This window comes from Artemia franciscana, chromosome 19, assembly GCF_032884065.1.
Source record: "Artemia franciscana chromosome 19, ASM3288406v1, whole genome shotgun sequence".
Lineage (NCBI taxonomy): Eukaryota > Metazoa > Arthropoda > Branchiopoda > Anostraca > Artemiidae > Artemia > Artemia franciscana.
This window is the reverse complement of record NC_088881.1, coordinates 32,233,364-32,260,032: the sequence shown is the minus strand read 5'-3', so window position 1 is coordinate 32,260,032 and position 26,669 is coordinate 32,233,364. Positions and strand designations below refer to the sequence as shown.

Below are 26,669 nucleotides of genomic sequence, written 5' to 3'. Positions count from 1 at the left end.
TAGGTTGTTACTTTGCCTTGTGAAAGGTTTTTGTGGGATTGATCTCTGCTTGGTAATGCATCCTAGCCAATTGGTTAGCGTTCTAGACTTGAAATCCTGAAGATAGGGGTTCAAGTCTTGGTGCTCCAAGACGTTTGAAACGTCAGGAGTGACCCTGTAAGCTCATACAAAGTCGACCAAGCTCTAAATGGGTACCTGGAGAAACATTGGGGAAAAATACGGGAAGCGTTTGATGATTTGCCCCCTACCACGCATAATACTCCAAGCCGAAGCCAGAAAATCAAGAGATCAGTACGTGCTCTGTACACAATCAGTACGTAATCAGTACGTGCTCTACGCAAACTTTTGTCAGCATGCGAAAAAGTTCGTTTTTTGGTAATATGGGACCTGGGCTCGATATCAGTTGCCATAGGGCCTGGAATTGCGTGGAGATCATGTATTAATATCTCCAAGTAATGAAATAGAAAGAAAAAGAAACCCGTTACTCTTCTAAAAAGTTGGAGATTTTTTCAATTTTGGATTGAATAAAAGAGACTGTATTCTTAATCATGGCGTCTTGGGAGTCAATTGCTCTTGGCTTTTGGTGCGACATATCAACAACTGGGAAAGAATTTTACTCAAGTATAAACTATATACACTTTATGGACATAAAAACTTTATAAGTATAAAATTAAAAAATATGAATCTTAATGTATGGAATTTCGAAAAATAAAAATTTATAGAATCCAAACGAAGTAGTTTTGATTCTGCATTAGCCTTCCATAGTTTTGAAAATTCATGTTATTTGATTATTTTAGATTTAATTGTGGGCTTTGTCGATCTTCGAAAATTGAATTGAATCGGAAATCAATAGATTTAATTTAGTTGTAGGCTAAATTTGTTACAAAGAAGTTTTGTTTCAGTTATTTATACAGGCAGCAGAAATGACGAAGTATCTCCTAATAAAATCTGCATTTAATAGCCTAGATATTAATATGGCATTTTCTCCAGACCAGTCAAGATTTGACCCACTATTGTTGAGTTAGTAAAGAGTAAACAGCTATTCTCAAGCATGTAGAGGGGGTAAAAGGATAGTAATTCCTCTCTTATTTGCGGTAATATAAATTCGTTTTAAGTTTGATAATACTTAATATATATATATATATATATATATATATATATATATATATATATATATATATATATATATATATATATATATATTATTCATCTTCATCTCCTCTTAAGCTTCGTCGTAATTGATGTAGTGGCTGGTATAAGTTATCAAATAAGGGTGATTACAATCATTCATATTTGATTAATTGCGCGAATATGGGGAATAGCGCTAATAGCACTCAAGCGTTCAGAGAGTTAAACAAGGTTGTTAATCGTCTGTTATTTGTAGTAAAATTTGTTGTTTTTAGGTTTGGCTTGATTATTATTTTAATCTCGTTCTAAACCGTATCTTATTTAATATGGTGGGTTTTGTAAATTGTCGAATAACTGCAATTTATAATTCTTTGTTTTTGGGTAGTAGCGTGAATAAGGGGAATAGCGCAAATAATACCTAAGGCTTAAAGGGTTTAAGGCCTAGAGGGTGTTCTCCATCACATTTTTTTTCAGCACTTTGCCTTTTCTCCGTCTTGTCTACTTCCCACTTTCGTGAGATTATTTCAGATGATTTCTTCTCACTCCATGAAAGTAAGTCAGGCTTCTCCTTTAGCCCCAGCGGAAGCATAATTTGTGGGATCCTATCATTCTTTATATGCAACATATTAGTTAGCAATTTTGGCCTTCTATTTGTAATAGACTTACAGAATTGGGATTAAACCACGTTTTCATATAGCTTACTGTTTGATATACAGTTCTCAATCGTATATCTTCGTCTTCTTCTTCAAGAGGGTTGTGCCTCTTCTCTTTTCTGTGGGAATATCTGATCGTGTTCCCCGTCTTAATTGATGTAGTGGCTTCTCTGAATTTTTGAACAAAGGTAATGAGAATCATTCATTTTGGGGTAATAAGGGGAATTGCGCTAATACGCGTTAGCGCTAATAACGCTAATAGAACAACGTTCTTTTTTTTGTATTCACTAATTTACAGTTGTTAGTACCTGCTTCAGTACTGTAATGACTTTTGATTTTAGAAGGACAGGAATACTTGGCTTCTCCTAGTTATGTTGTGTCTATAGTAAGGAGACCAATAAACGAAAAGATAGGCGTAGTCTCTTGTAATTTGTCGTAATGTGTGAATAAAGACGAGCTGAAATCGACCTTGGAATTCTTGTTTAAGATTCTTAAGGTGCCAAGTCCTTATGTCTAGCAATTGGGACGGAGCTTGATTTATTCGTCCGTAGCAAAATCTGTCATTTTTATGTTTTACGCGAATATTCATTTTGATTTTTATCTATCTTAGATTTATTCATTCATAATAATTGCTGTTCGTCAAAGTTTTACATGTTATATGACTTTATTTCTACTCTTTTTAGGACTTAATATTGTTCATTACTTTTATAGAATTTATTTTTTTAAAAATTTCTTTTTCAAATTAGTTTTTGTTGGTTTTCAATTGATATAGTTTTTTTACGGGCTAATTTTAGGAATATTTGTAAAATTTGCCAATGCTACTCGGCTAATTAACTTGACCAGCGCTGTCTAACTTATTTGGCTAAAAATTGCTATGATAAAAATGACTTGTTTCTTGGCTTTTTGGTCCTTTTTCGATACTTGATACTATTGTCTCAAGAGGAAAGAGAAAAATTTGAAAATTTTCTTATTTTGGAACTGAAATCTTAATCTTAAATCTGAAATTAAGAAGGCTTGAGACTGGGCTTTTACGCTCTTTTTAACCTTTATTATTATGGATCCTGCTTCATGAAGTGGTTATATCATACGACTTTGACAAGAACACACCAGGAAACGACCTGAAGTACAAAGAAGAAAAACTGGACACTTTATTTTACACGAAAAAATGAAAACTTTTCAAAGAAAACTATCCCAGAAAAACGGAAACAAACACATATAAAAATCAGGAGAGCTTATGTCAGAATTGAAAGTTTTTATCTTTGTTTTCTTTTTTCTTTTTTTTTAATTATTGTCGTCTCAATCATGGACGTTTCAGGGACAGGCTAGAGCATGTCTAATGGCTGCTGAGCAATGTTATCTAGGCTTTTTAGCAGCCTAGATTTGTTTTTTGCACTTTTGCTATTTTTTAGGTCTTTCCTTTCTTTTTCTGTAGATTAAAATTTTTTCCTTGCTTTTGCTTTCTTGATGATTTTGTTTCTTGCTTCCATTTGTATTTTGTTTACACCTATATATTGACAAGGGATATGCTTTTGGTTTTGCTTTGAATGATTTATTTAATTCCATATGGGATTTAGCTCTTTTGAGAGTATTTAAAATGCTAATTTATGTATGACTTATGTTTATGAATAAGATCTATTTTTCTTTCATCCAATATTTTATCCGATGCTTTGTAAAATTTCAGTCATTTCACGGTTTTATCCAGTTTTTTTTTTGTATAATTTTGGTCTTTTTTTCTTGTTATTCATTACTCTATTGTTGTCTTGTTTTTTATAGAGGGTTAAAATAAATTACGATCATCACTATTGTTATGTACACATTATTATATATTTTTATAATTGATTATTTCTACTTGTAAAAAATCAACCCCAGACCCTCCACTGTTCCAACACCAGACCCTGGCATTAACACGTTTTGTTGAAAATGGAGCCACATTTAAACCTGAAAAAGATATCAAGAAGGCTCGAAACTGGGCCAAAAGAGTATGAGTAACTTAAAAGAGTGGGAACTTAGTGTTGGCAAAAAAGACACGCCATCTAAAGTTTGGCGATAGTTGGCATTTTTTCCGTGTAATAATAGAGTAATTGATCTAATTTGGTTAGTTAATCATTCATTTAATTTAATTATTTCATCTAATTAAATAAATTATTGGGTATTTGTATGATAAACCCCCTACCGCTCAAGTTGTTCATTCATTGACGCATTATAGAAATCAGTTTTGGTAAAATTCTAGTTAATTGACTTCTTGCTATCTTGGAAAGGGTTTAGGTTAGGAAAATGAAACTTTCAGGGATGAATCTACAGACTAAAGTATGTCATGGGAAGGTGTTTTGAAGCAACTACCTCCACTCCTTCTCCCTCTAGAGGACCCTGACCTTTGATGACCTTTAAAAATATGTGTGTTATAAAAGTGAAACCTTGCAAAATAGATCTTCTGCTTAAATTTTCAAAAATTTTCAGCTTCATAAGTTTGCTTAATTCCATTTTATAAGGTTTTAAAGATATGCAAATACATTTCCTAAATTTTGAAAAAAAAAACATTGATATAGCTCAAAATTCTACTCAAATAACAGGAATTGTATTTTTAGAACTAAAGGCAGAGCAAAGGGAGAGGGAGAAGGATTGGAGGTAGGTACTTCAAAATACCTTCCCTGGACATACTTTAGCCTGTAGACCCATCCCTGAAAGTTTCATTCTCCTAACCTAAACCCTTTCTGAGATAGCAAGAAGTCAATTAAATAGAATTTTACCTCAGTTTTTTTCGTTAGTTTCTTTCAGCTTAGCGTGAGAAAAGAAAAAGAGAAGTGACAGAATGGATGGAAATTTAATTTTTGGGCTGTATATTTGCACATTAGTGGGCAAAGTATTTGGACAGTTTGAAGTTAGAAAACAATACTTACTACATAATATGCATATTAACAGTGCCTAACATATTAGGCATGCACATTCACTATAGTTTACTCCCACCCCTCCTAATTTGCAAATATATAGCCAAAGTTCGTTTCTAAAGTATTATATTTTTATCTTAATTGGGTATATTTCATTAGGATTGAGCATCAGAAAAACATATTAGAAGAACATTAGGTGGGATGTGTATCATTTAAGTACCAATTATTGTATTAATAAGTGTCTGATATTAGTTCCTGACTAGTGTTTCCACTTCGCCTGCTTCGAAAATCAGTAAATCTACCTAAAAACCGGTAGAAAATCGGTAGATGGTGTCACGCTATCGGTAGAAAAATCGGTAGGGAATTTCTAGACATGCCCAAACCCTCTAAGTGCATGTTAAGTCCGCAAAAATGCTCACTTTTCTGCTGAAGTCCCAGATCAATCCGGAATTAGACCACTCTACAATGGTCTATCGACTTACGATTGACTATACGACGATTTAAAGCAACGTTTTCTTTAAAACTGCAAAAGAGTAATGGGGCATTGTTTGATCTCGTTGCAATAACGACGGTTACGAAATGTTACATATGTTACGAAATGTTAGAAATGTTACAAATACAGCGTTTGGAATTGTTCTTGTAAATCGCTAGTATACTAATATGGTATACTCTTGAGCTAGCGGCGATTCTAAAATGTTGCAAACGCAGCATTTGCAGTAGTTGCTGCAAATCTGCAGCGCCTGTGAATCCGAAGTCTCATATAAGGAAAGAACAATTTTCATGTATTAATTAAATTGGCATTTGGTATTTATGCCTACGTTGGAACAAGATATGTTTAGACACGAATATATTGGCTGGCACACTTGTAAACACAGATGCTTAGCTAGACACGCATGAGAACGGGGCTTAAAAAGTGCACTTTCAAAATCCTTAGTTATTATTAATGGAATCATATTCTACTTAATCAGGTACTGTTCATCATAGTAAAGCACTTAAAATTTGGACTTCAAACAACAAATGAGATACTGGATTCAAATGATTAAAGCAACTGATCCGCAACTGCAAACGACAGAATCAAGCCTAGGATCCTATCGGTAGAATATGTTGATTGAATTCTAATCTACTTAATTAGGTACTTTTCATCATAATAAATCAATAAAGCACGCTTTGGTCTTCAAACAACAATTCAGGAACAGCGGCAGTTTCAAATATCTAATGCAACTCAAAACAGAAACTTTTGCTCTTCCATCGTAGACATACATCACTAACGTTCTGAAGCCTTAGCCTAGGATCGTATCAATACATAGATTGATTGAATTCTAATCTAATCTACTGCCTTAGATTTACAAACCTTGGTTGACCACTTGGGGTAACAATGGACAAAAGAATCTCCAATATTCTACTGGTGACTGATACAGATCCTTCGGAACATCAACAGAGCTTTGTTCATGCCATTCCGAGTCAATGGCAGCCGAGTCAATGGCCATTCCGAGTCAATGGCATTGCCATTCCGAGTCAATGGCAGCTTTAGGACATGTAGGAGCGAAATACTTAACTGGAAGTTTTACAAGACTAGAAAGATTGAGCTTAGCAGCATTTGAAGGCTCTACAAGACAAGGCATCTCATACAAATCATCATCAAATACGAACCCGGTTTTGATCTATACAACTGCTTCCTTCTCTTGCTGTGAGGTATAGCTTCATCTCTTTATTATGGGCAACCTTAGGGTCGCGGTCTACAAGCTTTGAAATAGCGATCTGGGCATTCAGTCCAAGATAAATTTTTTGGATAGCTACATAATAATTGTCATCATTTACATCAAGTGGATTTTTCATAGCATTTACATATCCTACCTCAAGAAAGTTCTTGGAGAGAGTCCATGAACATCATCACTATTCTCATAAAGAGGTTTTTCAAGCCATCAAGTGCTAAATCGTCTCCATGGGTAGGATCATCAAACACACCCTCAGTAAAATATAATGTTAGAGCATCCCATTGCTCTAGAATCCTTTTGACTCAGCTATGTACAGATAACCATCTAGTTTGTCCAGGGGACAATATCTTGTGATTGTCAATTTCCAAGAAGTCCTGGAAAGCGTTCAATAAATTCACTCGTTTCGCACTATGACTGAAGTGGCTGTGATTGGCTCCGGGATTTCGCTAAATGGCACTGTTCGCAGTCACACCTATTATGTTCAAAGAAAAAATGGCAAAAAATCGCCAAAAGTCGGTAGAAAATCGGTATTTCGGTAGGCTTGAAATTTATTCGGTAGAAAAGTCTGAAAATCGGTAGATCTACCGATAAATCGGTAGAAGTGGAAACACTGTTCCTGACAGAAAAACGATTGTAAAAGTACCAAGCGGCTAGATGGCACTGTTGGTTTTTGGCGACACTAGTGCCATTTTCTACTCTTATAAGTTACCCACACTCCTGGTTCCCAATGCTGCGATTTCAAAATCCTGCGACATGCGACAAATCATGCGAAATCGTCGCAAAACGATCCGTTTTGCTGCAATGTCGGATGTGTTGAATAATTTCAACCCATACGACAAATCGCACTCGTTGTTCTGACTAAAAAAAAAAAAAAATTGAAAAATGAAAATGAAAAAAAAAATCAGTTTGAGAACCTGATTTGAATTCTTCTAGAGTTTGTCGCTGCGACGCAAAGTCTTTGTTTTTTTGTGAACCTCCATTCGATTCTGTCGTACGTCTGTTCCGCCAGAAAAAAATCGCGTCAGAATTGACGCAGCAGTGGGAACCAGGGGATATTCTTTGACTTGGCCTTTACACTCATTTGCTAAATTTTGTATTCAGGTTCATGAAGTTGCTCCATCATACGACTTCGACAAGAACACACCAGGGAACGGCTATCGAAGCTTCCTCCTTCTTATTGACAAAGCATCGAAACAATGTCAGGATCTATCAAGAAATGCAACTGAATCGAAAGTCAACTATACCGCATTGACCAGGTCTCGTGTGTATTTTGATTTGATCAAATTGGCGCTTTTAACTGGGTTGTAATTTGAACATTCTTGGAAGAATTGCTGTGTGATTTCTATGTAAAAGGGTTTGTAGATTCCTTCTAATTTATACACAAATAGAAAATACTCTGTAGAATATAGCTATGTAGAAAATACCTTTATTTTGTATTTTTTATTGAAAAATAACTTTTTGGTAGTTTCATTGCAAAATACCTTATTTTTCGTTATTTTCATTGAAAACATCAGAAACCCAAAAAATTGTTCCCCCCCCCAAAAAAAAATTGCTTCCCCCTCCATATTTTAATGAATTGACACGGTTGTCCTTATTCTTTAAAAAAGGGGGTCTCATGACACTTATATTTTGAATTAAAACGACGATCTCATTGATCAGCTTTATTTTATGCTATTTCGTTGGTTTTATAATATACTAACCTGTTGGTGAAATCTCAAAAGAAACGAGGTGCAGGGGAATCTCCGCCCCCTCATCCAGAAAATTATCCACAGAAAAAAAACATTTGTTAATAACGATCATGTTCTTAAATTTGAAAGTCCTTCCCCCTCCTGCAGAAAATTCTACCTCGAAAAATCCCCACCCAACAATTCCGCTTCATTGGTCCATAGTCCATAAATCAAAAACATTATATTGAACTAAATCGACAAACACGAACATCGATTTTTTTTAAACTTCACGTTTTCCACAATAGAGTTACTCTCAGACTGAACAAAGTTATCCTTCACCCTACATTTATATAAATTCATTTATTTATTCCTAATCCATTTATTTTGATTGCATACGCAATCAATTCGAAGAGACTCGGGAAATGATTTGTAAATCAAATTCATTTTAATTTGAAAAATCCACCTGGAATTCTCCTCACCGAAAAATAACGATATTACTTTTAAAGTTGAAAAATATTCAGTTGATTACCATATTAACGGAACTGTTGAATACTAGATTCAGAGAAGTTACTGAATAAGAAATTTTATAATTCTGATAGCGCGTTAGATGTCAGAATTCAAAATTGACCAACCCGATAAGTGAATGTCAAGACAAGGTGAATAATTTGACTTGAAAGAACTGTCAGTAATTTTTGTTTGGCGTCTTTAATTTCAGTAAGCGCCAAAAGTATTCAGACGGCCTTGGGGAGGGGGGATTTTATGCCTAAATCTTCGCTAGAGCGTACTCAACAACTTAAAGTTTCTTGGCGATCGGATGAACATTCTAGTAAGGCGTACAGAAATACGTAAATTCGAGTTTATGTACATAGATTTAGTTTTTTTGCTGTTGATAAGGTCCTGTGTGTGTTTCGCTTACATTAAGTTGGTGCTTTTAACTGGGTCGTAATTTGTTTGTCTTTGCATGACTTGGTGCTTGGTCTATGTAAAAGGTTTTGTGGTTTTCCTCATAATTTGTACACAAATGAAAAAAGTATATGGAACAGAATTAAGGGTGCTATTTCCTATGCGGCGAAAAAACGTATCACGTGACATCTCTTTTCTGTTTCGAGTTGAAGATTGCATCCCTTTCTCATGAAAATGATGAGCCTATTATTCACCTTTGCTTTCTAATATCTCATTGTTCTTTTACTGTATTTAGTTGTTGTTACTTCATTGACAAGATCTCTTGTGTGTTTTGCATAGATTAAATCAGCATTTTAAATTTGCATTGATTAAATTAGTGTTCTTTTATTGAATTCAGAGTGTAGAATTGGAAATTGCATTCGCAAGTATGACCATCAGACTGGAAAAAATTCACGGTATAATTTCTAGGGTATTTAATAGAACTCACTCTGCGGTTGTTTCTGTCTTAATGAACATTGATTTTATAATTTTTTACTTTTGGTAGGAAGCAGACGATGATCCATCCTGTCCGGTATCAACTGGTGATCAGATGACTGACGTAACTCAATACGATCAGTCAACAGCAGGCTGTTCTGGAATTTTCCGCCAATCTTTATTTCAGCAATGTCAATGTCGACGGAAGCTACCCCAAGGTTCCAGGTCATTCTTGATTGTTTGAAAAAGATTCTTTCTCTGGCTGCCTGTTCTGTGCTCTCAGGTTGAAAGGGATCGTCAGTGAAGATGTCGCGGGATATGGTTCCTATTTCCCGTAGTTGGTGTCATCGTTGTTTTATGATTGCCGAGAGGATTCTTTCCGAGTACAGCGTCTTCGAACCGCAGCGTGTGAAATATGAAACAACCGGCTGATGTGTACTATCTGCTTCGTGCAGTAATGGTCGAATTCTTTCAAAAATCATGTTTCTTCGGCCTTTGATGGTGAAGTTTTGACAAACATTTTGACACTATTCGTAACATTGAGAGGGCCTCAACAGAGCAGCTGAATGGTGAAGTTGCAGAAGCGCATTGTAGGCTCAATCGGACAGTTGCCTCTTAGACGTTCATCTTTAACCGTTTTTATGTCTGCTTCAAATCGACTTCTTCATGCTTGCGATTACAGGTCATCTTTTTCCTGTTCGGGCTTTACTGTTACCTTTTGCTCCTCTGTTTGTTGCTCCTCTAATACAAGTAAGTAAGGACAAGTTATTTCCTTACTTAGCTAAGCTTATTCAATTCATCTCGGATGTCTAAGGTCTGACCCTGCGCTAATAACTTAGCCTTTTTGCCAAGAGTAACGTATTCATTTTTTTTCCTTTTTGAATAGAACTGAGGTAGTGGGTCTTCGATATTCTCGATAGTTTCACTCTCCAGTTGGATAACTAGGTGGTTTGGGGTGTTTCTTTTCATGAATTTTGTTTTAGGCCAACTTTCTGTGAGACACAGAAAAGATCCTTAGCTCTGCCAACAAGCTACTCATGAGACCTACTTGAAGTCTAGGTCTGTCAAGGTAATCTTCAGTTGGCTTCTCCTTGACCAATAACAAACCCTTTTTTGGGTGCTAAATGAATCTGCTATTATCCAGTCTATGATGTAGTTGAAAAGAATTGGTAAAACGAGGGCCCCCTTTCACTTTTTCGAGGCCGTACCCTAGGGAGCCGTATCCCCTCGGAAAAATCCGGAATACGGTCCTGAAGGGGGTACCCATGTTTGAACCCCACTCAACCTCAGATCGTGTTGTTTTGCCGTTGGCTGCTCGGAATCGCATAAAAGTAGACTGATAGGCTTCTTTAGGTATCTCGATCAGCTCTAGTACGACACCATCGTCCGCTTTAATCTTCCAAAGCTCAGCTGTTATGATGGATCAAAAGCAGAAAAATTCGACGATGTAGTGATGTCAGGCAGGTGAATTTCTCGCTCTGTCCTAGAATCCAGCTGGGGATAAGAATTTGTCCTTGAAAGTCTCTATCAGGCCTGAAATCTGCTTGTTCTGGTCTTGTCAAGTTGTCTCGGACGTCCTTGAAACGGTGGATAATTATTATGTAGAAGTCCTTCCTTGTGTGGTCTCTTTGTGATATACCTTGGTAATTTGAGCATGCCGCTTTGTCGCCCTTTCTGTATACCAGTATCCGTACCGAGAGTTTTATATATCCTATGAGAACTTATTGGTCAATCAGACCTCAAGAAACAGGTCTTTCAACTGGTATAAAAGAGTGGGTGATGACCTATTCATCTCTCTTGAGATGCCACCCTATCAAGGGACTGTGTTCCTCGTGAGATATGATATTTATTTCAAAAAAATCCTATCACATGCCCCGAAGGACCGAATTTAGGAATCATGAAAAACAATGTAAGCCAAAAAAAATCATAAAGAGAAAAAAGATGGGTTTATTAATATAAGTAAACAAAGCCAAACAACTAAATGGCCCGAAGCAAACCTTGTAGAAAAAGCAACCAGAACAAGCATAAAAAAGCACGACAACTGATAAACTGGCAAACTGCCAAAACAGCAGTATCAGAACGATAAACTATTCCTTAGTTAAAAATGTCAAACAGCAAGTTAAAAAGGGAAAAATTGATAAGACTTGACAAAGAATGATTTAATATATACACTTAAAAAAAGTTTATAAAGGAACATATAAAAAGGGAGAAAACAAAACAAGCGAATTAACATAAAACTTGTTTATCTCCAGTACACCAGTAAATAATAAAAAAGGCAAACTAGCTTTTTATTTTACCAGTAATAAGGGTAGTAATATGGTTTTTTTCATATCTGGGCTTAAAACAAAGAATGGAAGATGAAATGAAACGGGTTCAGGGACAGTCCGTGGCACGTGGTATCTGGGTGGGAGTTTCTTTCGGGGAAATTAAATTAAAAAAACAAGTTTTTTATTTAACGGAAAGTAAAGAGTGACACTAAAGCTTAAAATGAACAGAAACTACTTCGTATATGAAAGGGGCTGCTTCCTCCTCAACGCCCCACTCTTTACGCTAAAGTTTACTCTTTTTCTCAACTCTACTTTTTAAAACAGTAACAAGCTTTAGCGTAAAGAGCGGCGCGTTGATGTGGAAGCAGCCCCTTTCATATACGAAGTAATTTCTGTTCGTTTTAAGTTTTAATGTCTCTTCTTACTTTCAGTTAAAAAAACTTTTTTTTTATTTAATTTCTGAACATTTTTGAATCAATGCATGTTTTGATTTTGGCTCTCCGCAGATAAATAATTATAAGGAAATTTGCACATTTATTTTTTTGGCTAAATGGTCTTCTCATAGTTTTGATCGAATGATTTTGAGGAGACAAGGAGCGGGGGAGGAAGCCTAGTTGCCCTCCGACTTTTTGGTTACTTAAAAAGGCAACTAGAACTTTGAATTTCTTACGAACGTTTTTATTAGTAAAAGATATACGTAACTTACAAATTAGCTTACCGTATTGAAATTCTGTATTCTCATGTTTTTATTACGTATATAAGGGGGTTCACCCCCTTGTCAGTACCTCGCTCTTTACACTAGAGCTTAAATTTTGTCCCAGTTCCTTAAGAATGACCTCTGAATCACAAAAGCCGTAGAATAAATAGTTGAAATTACTAAAAATACTTTAGCGTAAAAAGCGAGGTATTAGGAAGAGGTGTGCTCCTCATATGCGTAATAATTTCTTTGAGTTTTAAGTTTTAATGCTGCTCCTTACTTCCAGTTGAGAAACTTTTTCGTAGTTATTTTTTCATTGTTTTTTTTTTAAATAATGCTAGAAAATCCTGCGCTCCCTTCATGGAAGTTTTCCTCCCCATGACAAATTCCTCCATGGAAAATTACCCTAACATATCACCCTCATCTCAACCCCTCCTCTCAACCGAAAAATCCCCCTGAAAACGTCTGTACACTTCCCAATAAGCATTACTATATGTAAGCACTGGTTAAATTCATAACTTGTAGCCTCTCTCACTGGGACTGTGTGGGGAGTAAGTCGTCCCCAAAGATATTGTTGTAAGGTTTTTCGACTACGCTGAATAAACTGGCTATCTCAGAATTTTGATCCGTTGTCTCTGGGAAAATAATGAGCTTGGGAGGGGGCCTAGGTGGCCCAAAATTTTTTTTTCACTTAGAAAGGGCACTAGAAGTTTTAATTTCCGTTAGAATGAACCCTCTTGAAACATTCTAGGACCACTGGGTCGGTTCGATCACCCCTGGAAAAAAAAAACAACAAAAAACATATAAACACGCATCCTTGATTCTTCTGGCAAAAAATACAAAATTCCACATTTTTGTAGATAGGAGCTTGAAACTTCTACTATAGGGTTCTCTGATACGCTGAATCTGATGGTGTGATTTTCGTTAAGATTCTATAAATTTTAGGGGATGTTTCCCGTATTTTCTAAAATAAAGCAATTTTTCTAAGGTTCGTAACTTTTGATGGGTAAGACTAAACTTGATGAAATTTATATATTTAAAATCAGCATTATAATGCAATTCTTTTGATGAGCCGGGTCGGTCCTTATTACAGTTTGTTGACCCGAACTGTTTGAAAATGTTTTCCGTGCGAGGGTTTATTATTGCTTTTTTTTGCGAAACGAAGGCACAACGCACCTATCCTGTGCTCAAATGTTTCCAACCTGGCCTTTTTTAGAAGGAGCGAGTATGGAGTCTTAGCTTCTTTGAAAATTATGTTCATGGCTCTTTTTTGAATTGATTCGTTTATTTTTATTTTTACGGGAGATGTCAGGATGCCAAACTGGACAAGCATATTTAAAATGCATGCGGATAAAGTGATTGTTTGAATTCGTTTAGTGGAGACTTAAACAACCGTATAAGTCCTAAAAATTAGGATAAACCGGGATTTGATTTTAAATTAAAAAGATCTCTGTGTGTAGTTATGCAGTTTTTGGTAGTATTGCGTGCCAAAAAAAAAAAAAAAATAAAAAAAAAATAAAGTGGGTAAAAATCAGATAAGAACATGTGGCACCAAATAGCTTAAAAAGGTGTAGCTTTTTTTTGATACTGTCGCTGTCTACGGAAATTGAGTAGGTCTCCAGGATAAATTGATAGGATAAAAAAAAGATGTGAAGTGGGTAACAATCAGTAAAAATCAGATAAGAACATGTGGCACCAAATAGCTTAAAAAGGTGTAGCTTTTTTTTGACACTATAACTTTCTTTGGAAATCAAGCAGTTTTCAAGGATAAATTGATTTATTTTCGGACAATTGGCCGTAATTTTGTTTATTTTTTTTTGCAAAATTAATATTCAATGTTAATAATTATCTTCTAAACATTAACGTGCATATTTGATATTTCTGCAGACAAAATTTTTGTCATATTTAACTGATCAGCTTGCTGGTTTGTTTGTAGACTTCAACGCTGTAATAATGGCAAAAATTTGGTACTCTTAAAAAGCTCATAATTTTGAAACGTCCAGAAGAAAATTGAGTTTTTTAGGCATGAATAGACCTAAGATAGATCTAGGGGGGGGGGGGGACAAAAAAGGATTTTATTTTGATATCTTTGATACTTTTAGTATTTTTTTTTTGTAAGATGCAGTTGTAATTTATTTTTATCAATAAGTACACTCTGTCATAACCCTTTTTTCTTGAAAGAGAAACACAAAGCACTTTTTGTTTTAGGGAAGCCAATGAGTGGATTGTGATTTTTGAAGCTCTTGAAACTTGTCTGGATCATCTCAACCAGTTAATAGAATGGAATGAGCCTCGATGTCTCTTTGCCACTGACCCTCAGCACTCAGCACGTGACTTGTTAACTCGAATTGAAGAAGTGAATCAGCTTGGTTTCTATGGAATTCATCAAGGGTATCAGGTAAAAAAAAAGAAGAATAAAACAATAGTATTCTGTAAAAAAAGCGTAGTGAAAATATTCCGGATTCTGGGGCACCTAAAACCACTTTGCTTTTGACAAGCCACCTGAAGCCAAATCTGAAAAACTATTTAATTTTAAAAAAACATTATGTTATCAACTACAAAAAATCAGAGCAAGAAAAACCCCTCCCCCTTCACAAAGTTCGAAGTGTTTTTCCGATACACCTAGATACAAGACATCAAAATTTAAAGAGATTTATGCCAACTACTTAAAAAAATAGTTTTATATCTTAATTTAGATCCTCCCCCACAAAAAACACCTCCCCTCCAATTGTCAATCGTTTCGGAGTTATATATATTATAAATTTAAACTAATTTCCACTATAAAAACACATTGCCATTTCTAGGCGACATTGCCTTTGCCAAGCTATCTAAACCCATTCTGAAAAATTTAGAGATACAAGTGCGATTAGTTTAAAAACACACTTCTTTTTTATTTGCGTCAGACCCAATTCTGAACCCCCTACCTATTGTCATTAGTTTCGCAGCTTTCTATATTTCCTATGTAGTTTTAAACTAGTTTCTACAGTTTAAACGTAGTGCCGTTTCTGGGCCACTTTACACCACTTTGCCAAGCCACCTAAACCCATTCTGAAAAAATATTTAAGAAAAGGAAATTTCTTCCTATCATAAAATCCAAAGTACAAAGTACATTATAAAATCCTAAGGTACCCATCACAAAATCCAAAGTACACTTCCCAAGACATCAATATATAGGGCACCAATACACCGAAATATACAGTTATTTTGATTTTTTTTTTAATTAGTGATTTTTTATATCCCTCAGCCCCAATTCTAACTCCTTTTAGTTGCCCATGATTTTTTAAATTTCCATATTGTAAGTTAAGACTAGTTTCTAGAGTAAATGAAATGCTGTTCCTGGGCAACCTGAAGCCACCTCGCCTTTGTCAAGTCTGAAATGTCATTTTATTATATAACTTAAAAAAAAAACAGACTATCTACTATACTGTATCGGAGAACGGATATTTAGTGACACTATGAAATAAACCCTATTCGTAGACAATTTTAGCACTGCCCTAATAGTGAACCCACGGGTTATTTTCGCCGAAAACTGTCGCGAAAGGAAATTATTTTGGAAGACCAGTATTTAAGGTGTGATGAAAAAGTGTTTAGGAATTGCAAGAAGAATGCGTGTTAATTTCTCCAAATAGTCAAAGAAGAAAGAGACTACTTCTACTACTAACAACTCGTTGTAGCACTAAACCACCCAAGGTCAACACAGTATCGCACGTTCATCCTTCCAATCTATTCCCCCTGTTTACACCCTCCCAAGAAGTTCCCATGTCCCATAAATTTATCCTTACATCATCCCATCCCATTCGATGATGACCTGCATTTTGTTTGACCCTAGACGGTTTCCCGACAAATGCATTCTTGGTTAACATGGGTAATAATCCCCTTCTATCCCTAGCCTGGAGCCTTTCAAGGGGGAACAAGCGTATGGTATTTACATTTTGTATTGTAATGAACAAACTTCTTCTTCTTCTTCTTCTTCTTCTTCTTCTTCTTCTTCTTCTTCTTCTTCTTCTTCTTCTTCTTCTTCTTCTTCTTCTTCTTCTTCTATGTCACCCTTCATCTACAGAACGTTTCTCAGGCATCTCATCCTTTACAATCCGTAGGCGATTTCTTTGGAAAACACTTAGCAAATCTTCAAACGTGCAGAGGCTTATCTTCCTATTCTTCAAAAAAAATTTTTAGCTGTGAAAAAACACCCTAGACCTTGGCTATTCTACTTGTTTATGTTTTCTCTGCACTTACCTTCTTTAGTAGTAAAATTACCTAGGTAAGTGAAGCTGTCCAGTTGATCGCTTCTGGTTACCCAAAATCACCTCTTCTCTTCACTTAGTCTTAGTGACTTAGTCTTCTTAAGGTTAATTTTCAAACATATTCTTGCTCCCGAACTCGTAAAACCCCAAAAATTCATTCCCTTTTCTAATACTTTCATCTAAGATGCTTAAATCCTCAGTATATTTAAGTCTATGAGAGTTGTACTTCCCCATTTTATTCTGTGTTCTCCCCTTGCTTTTGCTATGCTTCTTAGGACCATCAAAATGGCATATGTAAATGGGGATAGGACGCAAACCAGCTTAACTCCTGATTTAATACGAAACTAACTACTAACCTTATTTCCTACCTTAACTGCAGCAATATTATTCTCTTACATAGCACTAATCACTTTAATGCATTTATTTGGTAAACCATTCAAGGATATAGGAACATTGCTAAGGCTCTTCTGCCAGACGGATCAAATGCTCGCTCATTATCTGTAAAACTAAGGACTAAAGAGCTTCTGCCCTTGAATGACTTCTTAGTGTTCTTAAGTATCTTAAGGTACTTCTTAAGTATTAATCTTAAGAGCGAAAATTTGGTTTATCCTGTGGTTGGTGTGCTGGATTCGGGATCCCTTGTCTGAGAGGACGCGGGTTCGAATCTCGGTGTACCCAATTCTTCAGTTTGGGACGGGGGTCAGTGGCATGACTCTGTAAGCTTAGCCAGAGTCGACCCAGCTCTAAATGGGTACCTGGAGAAATCTGGGGAAGGTAAACAGGAAGGGTGTGCGAAAGCAAAGGATGGCTGGCCCCCAACCCCCCATTGCACTTCCTGGCTGAAGGGCCAAGAAACGGAGATCAGCACCGCCGGTACGGACTGTAAAGTCTAATGCCGTATCCTTTACCTTTACCTTTTTCTTCCCTTCGTAAAACTGTACTGTTCTTCTCTTGTAACTTTGTCTACAGCATCTCAAGTCTAAAACGTATCATCATATTAAGTGATTTACTTCCAACAGAAAGAAAGCCAGTGTATCTATAGTTACTATATTAACCCTTATCTTTTCTTATTGAGGGGTTTAATGCTAGCTTTACTGAAATCAGAAGATTTTTCTCCTTGTTTAAATATCATAATCTTTATTAAGTTATCTGTAACTTCATAACCACCATATTTAAAAACTCATATACCACACTATCAACACCTTGGGCTTTATTATTTTATAATCATTTTACTACTGACACTAAATCTTCCTCAACAAATAAATCTTCCTTCACATCCAAATTGTCACATACTTTTTCATTTTTTTATATCTATTCCTGTACTTTACATTAAGATTTTAAGGACTAATAATTAATTATCAAAATTGAATTTGGAATCTTAAAAAGTATGTTCGAAATGAATCAAGAAACATATATTCTAAAATATTTAAATGTTTACATGTTTGAAAACGATTTTAAAATGACTTTAAATGGCTTAAAATGGTTTACATGTCTTAAAATGATCAGGGAAAGAGGAGAAACATTACAGGCATACAAGACCATTGACACTAAGACCGAATTCTAATATCGATGATTACACGATTGTGCGCTATTGACCAACGATTTGCACGTGCAATGCTGCAAAAGCTTCCATCTAAGGTTTTTTTTTCATATAGTTCAGTCAGTCGATGAGGCATTACTTAAAGTTTGTTTCTGCTGGGATGGCAGCATATAGTGACATCTATTTTGGGACATCAGCGGAAGATCATCGTGCTGTTCAACTCCCCCGGTTTTTGGCTAAATGTAAGATTGTTTTCTTCTTTTTCTTCATGCGTTGTAAACTGTTGTACTGTTGAGATAGAAGTAGAAGTTCAATGGGGTTATCGCAACTCGCATCATAGCTTTTTGCACCCAAAAAATTTGGTGGTTCTAGCAAAAAATCACCAACCATCCTTAGGTGGGAGGTTCTAGCAAATATACCTGCAGAAATTTGTTACACATTAGTCTGGGAGAGGGGGAGTAGCGTTTAGAGGATCTTTGACCATGAAAAATATAACGTTAACTTTTGAGTTTCTGACAAATATTTTAATTGAGTATATTTTTATTTTTCTTGGGGATTAGTAGCCTTCGGAACTTTCCCTTTGATTGCTATTTGTGCCTAGAATTTTGAAAAAATCTGTGTTTAGTTCAAAATTTTTCGAGTTTTATCCGATCCTTTTTTTCGCGAGTCCATTGAGGGAAAATTCACCAAGATGTTTAATTATTCAAATTCATTCCGATGTTCAAGAGTGTATGTGCACGTACGGGCTTATTGAAAATCTCCTTCTACGTCTCTCGGATCATTGGTCGATGTGGTTCCGTATTTCTACCTCAGTATACCTCTTACCTTGTGCAATGCTGTGCTTTGTTGCAGGATCAATTTAACCTGCACATGTTGCTATTGCAGGTCTCCTGTCCTTAACCTTGGAAGGTTGGCGGCAGTGGGTCCGTATGTCCACCATAATACTATGGGCAGTGAGTTTTTCAGTGACAGGGTTAGTGTAGCCTCTACGTGCTGTTGCCACATATGTCCTACCCCCAACCTTGGAGGGCTGGTAGCTGTGGGCCCGTGTCTCCACCTCAGGATGCCTCTTATCGTGTGCAATAAGTTGCCAAGTTGTAAAGTCAATGTATCCTACACATGTTGTTACCCCTAATCATGGAGGGTGGGCGGCTCTTGGTAGTTATGTCTACCCAAGTATTCCTCTTACTGCGTGGAATGAATTGCAGGATCTAGGTAGCCTGTATGTGTTTATCCATAGCATGGGATTCGGTTTTACTTTTTGTGAGTGTCACTAAGGAACGGCTTCGTGCAGTATATATATTGAGGGCAAAGAAAACTTTTTAATTGCACACTGGAAAGAAAGCTATGGTGGCTGTTCAAATGGGATCCTAAACACTTAGTTTAGAGGTGGTGCAACTATGAAATTATCGTGGTGCAACTATTTTTTGCACGCAAGCTATTTTATGTAGTCCTGGGGTTTTAACGTTTCAACGTAAGAAAGATATTTTTCTATCTTTCGATAGCTAAAATTCGGTTTTACCCATTTGCTGAATCACGTCTTTCAGATATTTTATACTTTTAAAATGCGTCGGAAATTGGCTGAAAATCGTTGAGAAATAGAAATTTTTCTCTTTTCCTAGCAAGTTTAGATTATTCTCAAAGTATACTATAAGTTAAAAAAAAGAAACAATTTTCCTCTTTTTTAAGCAAATTTAGATCATTCTCAAAGTAAACTATAAGTAAAAAAGGGAAAATTTTTCTATTTTCCAAGCAGGTTTAGGTCATTCTCAATGTTAACTATAAGTAAAAAAAAAAGAAATTTTTTCTCTTTTCCAAGCACGTTTAGATCATTCTCAAAGTAAACAATAAGTAAAAAAAGGAAGACTTTTCTCTTTTGTATGCAAGTTTATATCATTCTCAAAGTAAACTATTAGTAAAAAAAAAGTGAAAATCTTCCCCTTTTCCAGACAAATTATATCATTCCTAGACAAGGTATATCATTCTCGAAGTAAACTAAACGTAAAAAAGAGAAAATTTTCCCCTTTTCAAGGTAAGTTCAAATCATTCTCCAAGTAAACCATAAGTAAAAATAGAGAAAATTTTGCTCTTTTCCAAGCAATTTTAGGGAATTCTCAAAGGAAACTATAATTTGAAGCCACAATATAACTCTTATACCTATGCTTATTAGTTCACAAATGTAATCAGGGTGGTTCGAAGGGGGGTGGGTGACCGGGGCAATCTACCCTGAGTGCTGTGGGTAGGTGGGCTCCTTGGCTGGGAGGACGCCGTGGCTGAGGCTTTTTTGTTTATGTTTGAGTTGGAAGGTAGTGCCGCAATTAGTTTTGACCCAGGTGCTACCAATTCTTGGAACGGCCCTGCATATAATGATGTATGTATAAATATATACATATCATTATATAAGTACACGCATACGTATTACACATAAGGTTGATAGCCATCAACGATTTTAAGCAGTTTATCCCCAAAAAATTTTGATGTCTATGATCAAATACGATTCTAGGGAGGAGAAGACTCGCCCTGGGTACAGAAATTTTAGGGGTGCAAAATTTCAAATAAATCATCTAAAGGTTATAATTTGGCCTGAAAATTTTTGGGAGAGGGGGGGGGGCACTAATAAATATTTTGCCCCTGGTTCAAGAGGGGACAGAGTCGCAGAAGCTCACAAGAAGCTCATAAAGTATTACATGACAGTACAAAACAATTTAAGTGGTTAAAAATCTTTCTGTGTAAGCAGACTCAAGATTATCAATGGAATATCCAAGTACCAACGGGATATAAATGCGACTAGAAATAAATAATGTGACTAGACATATATTATTGTGATAAATACACATATTGCTACGAAGTAAGATGCTAACCGATACATTCCAAACCCTCCTTATTGCAGCAGTCTGCCACCACTTTGCCACCACTGTCACCAGCAGTTGATGGCAAACAGTTTGCCACCAACTGGCAAACTATGATCAAAATAATCAAATCCTGAACAAGCAGCACACCTTTAAAAAAACTTTTCCATTAGATGGCGTTATATCATTTCAGTGATTAAACATTAAATGAAATCACATGATATCATCTTTATTTGGCGATTAAAAGGTCTCTTAGGGCCTGATAAGAGAGCCTCACGGGCCACAGTTTGGAGACCCATGATCTGGATCGATAAATAGTTTATTCAGCTTAAATAAAGAAGAATAATCAACCGAACAGGGGAATATAGAAAAAACTAAAAAGCACAATAAAAAACAAACAGAGAAAAAGTTGCTTATTTGTCAAATAAGTTGCTTATTTGCCTTCGAGAAAGGGGATCAACTTCTGAAGTATAGTGTATGATATTGATCTAGTGGTTTGAGTTTTCAGTGCAATGAACTGCCTTTGCAAAACCAAACAAATTTGTAAACATATATAAAAACACTTTGATACTATACTCAACCAAATATATTTTTATTCTCTTAAGAAAGTTGGATTTGTTAATAAAAGGAAATAAGCAGCCAACAGCAAAAATGACTCCTCCCCCCCTCCCCAACTCCATATGGCCGGGAATGCAGAGATAGGAGACTTAATTCTTTGAATTATGGAATAAGAATTTGAGTTATTCTTTGCTTTTATTTTAGGTGCCTACTACTTGGTAAATCACAAGAGACGCAGAAATAAAGTTGTGTCGTTGTCTCGTCATGCGTCCGTTGAATTTATTCAGTCGTTCTGGTTTTTGGCTGAAACTGGTAAGTCAACCACCAATCTGTTCCCACTCCCTTCTCCGTTTCTTTTGTCCCTCTTCCATCTATTTTTATCGTTTTTTATTATTTTTATGCGTCCGTTGAATTTATTCAGTCGTTCTGGTTTTTGGCTGAAACTGGTAAGTCAACCACCAATCTGTTCCCACTCCCTCCTCCGTTTCTTTTGTCCCTCTTCCATCTATTTTTATCGTTCTTTCTCTGTCTTTCTTTCTGAATATATTATTTCTTTCTTTCTTTCTTTCTCTGTATATTTATTGTTCTTTATCTATCTTTTTCTGTCAATTTTTATCATCTTTCAATCACTTGTTAAAATAGGAGAGGCAACAACTTAATACGATGGGTCTTACTTACTTGGACTTGGGAGAGGCAACAACTTAATATGATGGGTCTTACTTACTTAGACTTAGGAGAGGCAACAACTTAATACGATGAGTCTTACTTACTTAGACTTCGGAGAGGCAACAACTTGATACGATGGGTCTTACTTACTTAGACTTATGAGAGGCAACAACTTAATATGATGGGTCTTACTTACTTAGACTTAGGTTATCTCAACCCTGGAGACTTATTATGCAACAGTGGCTGGCCACAATGACCTGTCTTGGGTTCTAGACCATAGATCCTCCCTCTCGAGTAACCTACCAAGATTTGTTCTTTCCTTCCTGACTTGCGGTGACAAGGGATTGTCCAACGCAATGTGTTATGTGACAACCTACCAACTTTTGTTCGCAAAATCACTCCCAATATATCTGTTGCTGCTTTCTAGTGCCACTGAAGACGTGGCTATAGATTATTGTACAACAGATTCTGTCGTTCCTTATGATCTCCATCCATTGTATTCAAGATAGACCTTAGGGAACTGTCATTGAATAGTCTGAGTCGTCTTCTTAGTTGCATATTTTTGCACAACGGAAACAACATTGCTGTTACAGATTCTCAGCTTTTACTTTGGACATTTTTTATTTCGCCAAATATTTCTGAGGCAATTGAAGGCAAAGATAGCCAATGCCATCTTTCATGACCTTTGTACGTTGGCTAAGAATGATAAGAATAAGTTGCATAATAACGCTGCCGAGACGTTTGAACTCTCACATCTTGAGTGTTTTGACTTCTGTTGACCGGAAGTCCATGAGCTCTATTTAGAATGACCGCATTCAACTTCTGCTTGCCAGGAGTTCATTAACCCACCGGAGAATGACTGTATTTGACCCTTATTAAGTCTTATTTGCACTTATGGAAGGTCCAACATTAGTGGGTATATGCCCTAGTTCATTTTTGTCGTGTTGTAAATGAACAGAACGTCATTTGCAAAGTCGCCATCATTGAGTTCTTTCAGTGGATTTAAGTGTTTGTTAGATGGCCAGTAGTTTGGGACGCGGTGAAATAGGGCTGTTTTTAACCATCTGAGGGTACTGGGCAGCGTCTTAAAAAAATAGGCCTTCTTTATTGATTTTATTCTTTTCTCAAATATATTTTTTTTGTCTTGTATGTTGTGAAGAGCCAAACTCTATCTCTATGTTGATAAAAAATCCATGATCTCTAGGGAGAATGATCGTATTTGACACTAATTTAGTCTTATTAGCATTTATTAAGATCCAGCAGCATTGGCTATGCGCCCAAGCTTAAATATGCTGTGTCATAAAAATCTTCTGTATAAAGCACTACAAATGGAATTTCATCAGGAAAGCTGTTGTTACTTTTCCGGAATATTTGCTTTGTTTTCGTTATTCACTGGCCGAAAATTGTCTTTTGTTTGGCCAAAAACTGGCCTCGTTTCTTTTGTCCTTTTCTGTCTTTTTTTGTTTATTGTGTAGCCATTGTGACATCCGTCCATATTCAAGAAGAGAGAGACAATGAAACCGAGAGGAAGAGAGATAACAGCTTTTAATTCGATATCTGCCTACTCTGATGCAACTTGTTTCTGTTTTATTTCGAGGTATACTTGGAATGTAAAGGGTTTATGAGGGGCGGGGGGGTGTGTGTAAGGAGTGACTGAGGGGTTAAGTTTTTAAGTCAGTTTACCCTCAGGAAGAACACTAACATTGTCTTCGGGATGGCGTCATTCATTCTTGTGGATTACGTTCCCTCATTATCCCTATCCCATCACTTTTGTTTCGTTCGTCAGCAATGGCTGTTCATTATTTGTCCTTATCTAGTCATTTGTAACTCCATCGATATAGTTGATTGTAAGGATTCTACGTAGGTGGTAGTTTTCAAAGTTGAGTCGTCATTTTTCAGCGTTCTTTGAAAGCTCCGTGATTTGCATCCATACATAAGTACAAAGAGTACATTACTCCTAAATAGTCTTGAGTTTCAGCTTCTGGGAATAGTTTCTAAATTTCCAAACGCTACTCAGCTGCGAAAACGTTGCACCTGCATGCGCTTTGCGCAGCATGACTTCTCTGTTGCAGTTCTCATCTTGGCGCACTGTAATACCAGTCATTTGTAACTCCATCGATATAGTTGATTGTAAGGATTCTACGTAGGTGGTAGTTTTCAAAGTTGAGTCGTCATTTTTCAGCGTTCTTTGAAAGCTCCGTGATTTGCATCCATACATAAGTACAAAGAGTACATTACTCCTAAATAGTCTTGAGTTTCAGCTTCTGGGAATAGTTTCTAAATTTCCAAACGCTACTCAGCTGCGAAAACGTTGCACCTGCATGCGCTTTGCGCAGCATGACTTCTCTGTTGCAGTTCTCATCTTGGCGCACTGTAATACCAAGATATTTGAATTTTGATTTTGATATTTGATTTTGATTTTTGATTTTGAACCCTCTTATTGATTGCCTGAAGCCAGGGTCCTCATAACTCCAATTGGTTTGATTTTTTGTTTATCTCAATGGACACTCATCTGTCCAGTAGAAGCAACTTTAACTGCTTGTTCATTCGAATTATGTTGAATATCACCCTGGCAGTGGGAGTCGTCAGCAAACTCTCAATCGTATAGTTCACGCTCAGGGCCTAGTTTAATGCCTCCTCTAAAGCGACAGACTTGAACCATAAAGTCAGTAAATTTTGCAAACATTACCGGGGTAGTAAACATCCTTTACGAAGTGACAGACCACTCTCCGCCTGGACTGCACACACTTGTGCAGCGTACAGGGCTTTAATCATAATCACAATTTTCAGAGGGATTCCATAAGATAGTAAAATGTTTACGTAACCGAACTTTTTGTTCATTTCGTTGGAAAAATGTTAAAAAAAAAAATCCAAAAATGAGCTTGTAACCCCCCCCCTAAAATTACATATATTTGAAATAGGAAAGAATCAAGAGTGTGACCTTTGAAATCAAGAGTGTTGAGGGACCATCACTGGAATTTTACAGCCACAAATATTTTTGCCTAGTCAGTTCCTTTCCAATCATATTGTTTATTATGGTGATTTGATTCTAATGGATTTTTTTCGTCAATTTTTGATAAATTAAATAACACTGAGACAGGGGCATACCTCTACCATTTTTAATTGGGGGGAGGCAAGAGAGAATCACATCCAGAGAGTCAAGGGGCATTGGCTATATAATAATATTTTTCTCGAAATTATAGGGGAAAATTACTTCAAAATTAATCGTAGTTAAAATAAAGTAGGTTAATGTCTCATTTTATAGCCATGAGACTAAACCAGCAAAAAGTTTTCACGATATAGCGAAAAAGATTTTCAAAATTTCTCATTTCAACTTATTTCATCACATCTCTGTCATTCCAAAAACTTACATTTAGCCCAACAGTTGAGGGTAGAGAAAACTTGGAGGAATGAAAACTAAGCAATCAAATTAGCTTTTTATATCAGCTCTTCTATGTAAGGGAGTCGATCAGTTAAAAGACGAGAAAATAAGTATTTTTCTTTTATTTGGAGAGGGGGTCAATTTGAACTTTGGAATCTAGTAACAAGTAGCCTTTGACTTAGGATGTATGCCTTATAAATTTTATGCTACCATTTTTTGCTACATTTAAAATATTGGAGAAATTCCTTGTTTTTGGCTTTTGTCTTTTTTTGATTTTTGTTTTTGGTTTCTTAGCTCTGTTTACTGTTTTTAAGCCTTTTATTTATTTTTGTTTATTTTTTCTCTAACTTGTCACAATCTACCGTTGGTCTTTAATGTTATTGTATTTTCAGACCAATCAAACCTGTCATGGTAACGAATTGTACGTAAGGATTGACTCGGCTCAATAGTAACCAAAACTGTTAAAACGGAAATTTGATATCAATAGATTCATCAAAAGAATCAACACCTAAAACAGATTGATTAAAGATTTCAGTAGCGTCAAAAATAAACTTAAATTTTTATCACATTTTTAATCAAATGCCTAGTGCTCGTTCTTGTTAACGAAATGGACATGTTCACGACATGTTTTAAAGGAATAGACGTTTCATTAGTAAATTACGCAGATGACGTATTGAATGTAAGTAGAACACAAGCAGGGATTGAAGAAAACTTCTGTATATTGTCAGACGAATATAATCGTATTGGTCTCAATTTTAGTCATAGTTAGAGTGAGATTATAGTTTTTAATCGCCATTGCCAAGATGCCGTTGCTGTATCTCTTGGTGTGAACGTCGTACAAGAACAAGAGCGTCTTACGTACCTTGGAGTCCCAATTGGAAATAATCTCCGATCGACATGGGTCTTGCTTAAGATTTTTTTGTGAATAAAACTAGGAAGGCATATGGCCTGTTGGTAGCGCTGAAGTTCAGGTTTGAACCATCGCATCCTTGCTAGTTTATATAATGCTTTTGTAGTTCCCCATTTGCTTGCACTTGCCCC

General features: G+C 36.0%; 1 protein-coding gene across 2 annotated transcripts in view; it reads left to right on the top strand.

The window, feature by feature from the left end:
- LOC136039572 (hormone-sensitive lipase-like) overlaps window positions 1–26,669 on the top strand; it is a 56,864-nt gene that overhangs the window by 7,724 nt on the left and 22,471 nt on the right. For both annotated transcript variants that reach the window (XM_065723417.1, XM_065723418.1), the window contains exons 3-6: window positions 7,483–7,637; window positions 14,598–14,787; window positions 18,289–18,415; window positions 21,785–21,892. In XM_065723417.1, the coding sequence (XP_065579489.1) occupies window positions 7,483–7,637; window positions 14,598–14,787; window positions 18,289–18,415; window positions 21,785–21,892 (580 nt within the window). The remainder of the gene's footprint in view (window positions 1–7,482; window positions 7,638–14,597; window positions 14,788–18,288; window positions 18,416–21,784; window positions 21,893–26,669) is intronic.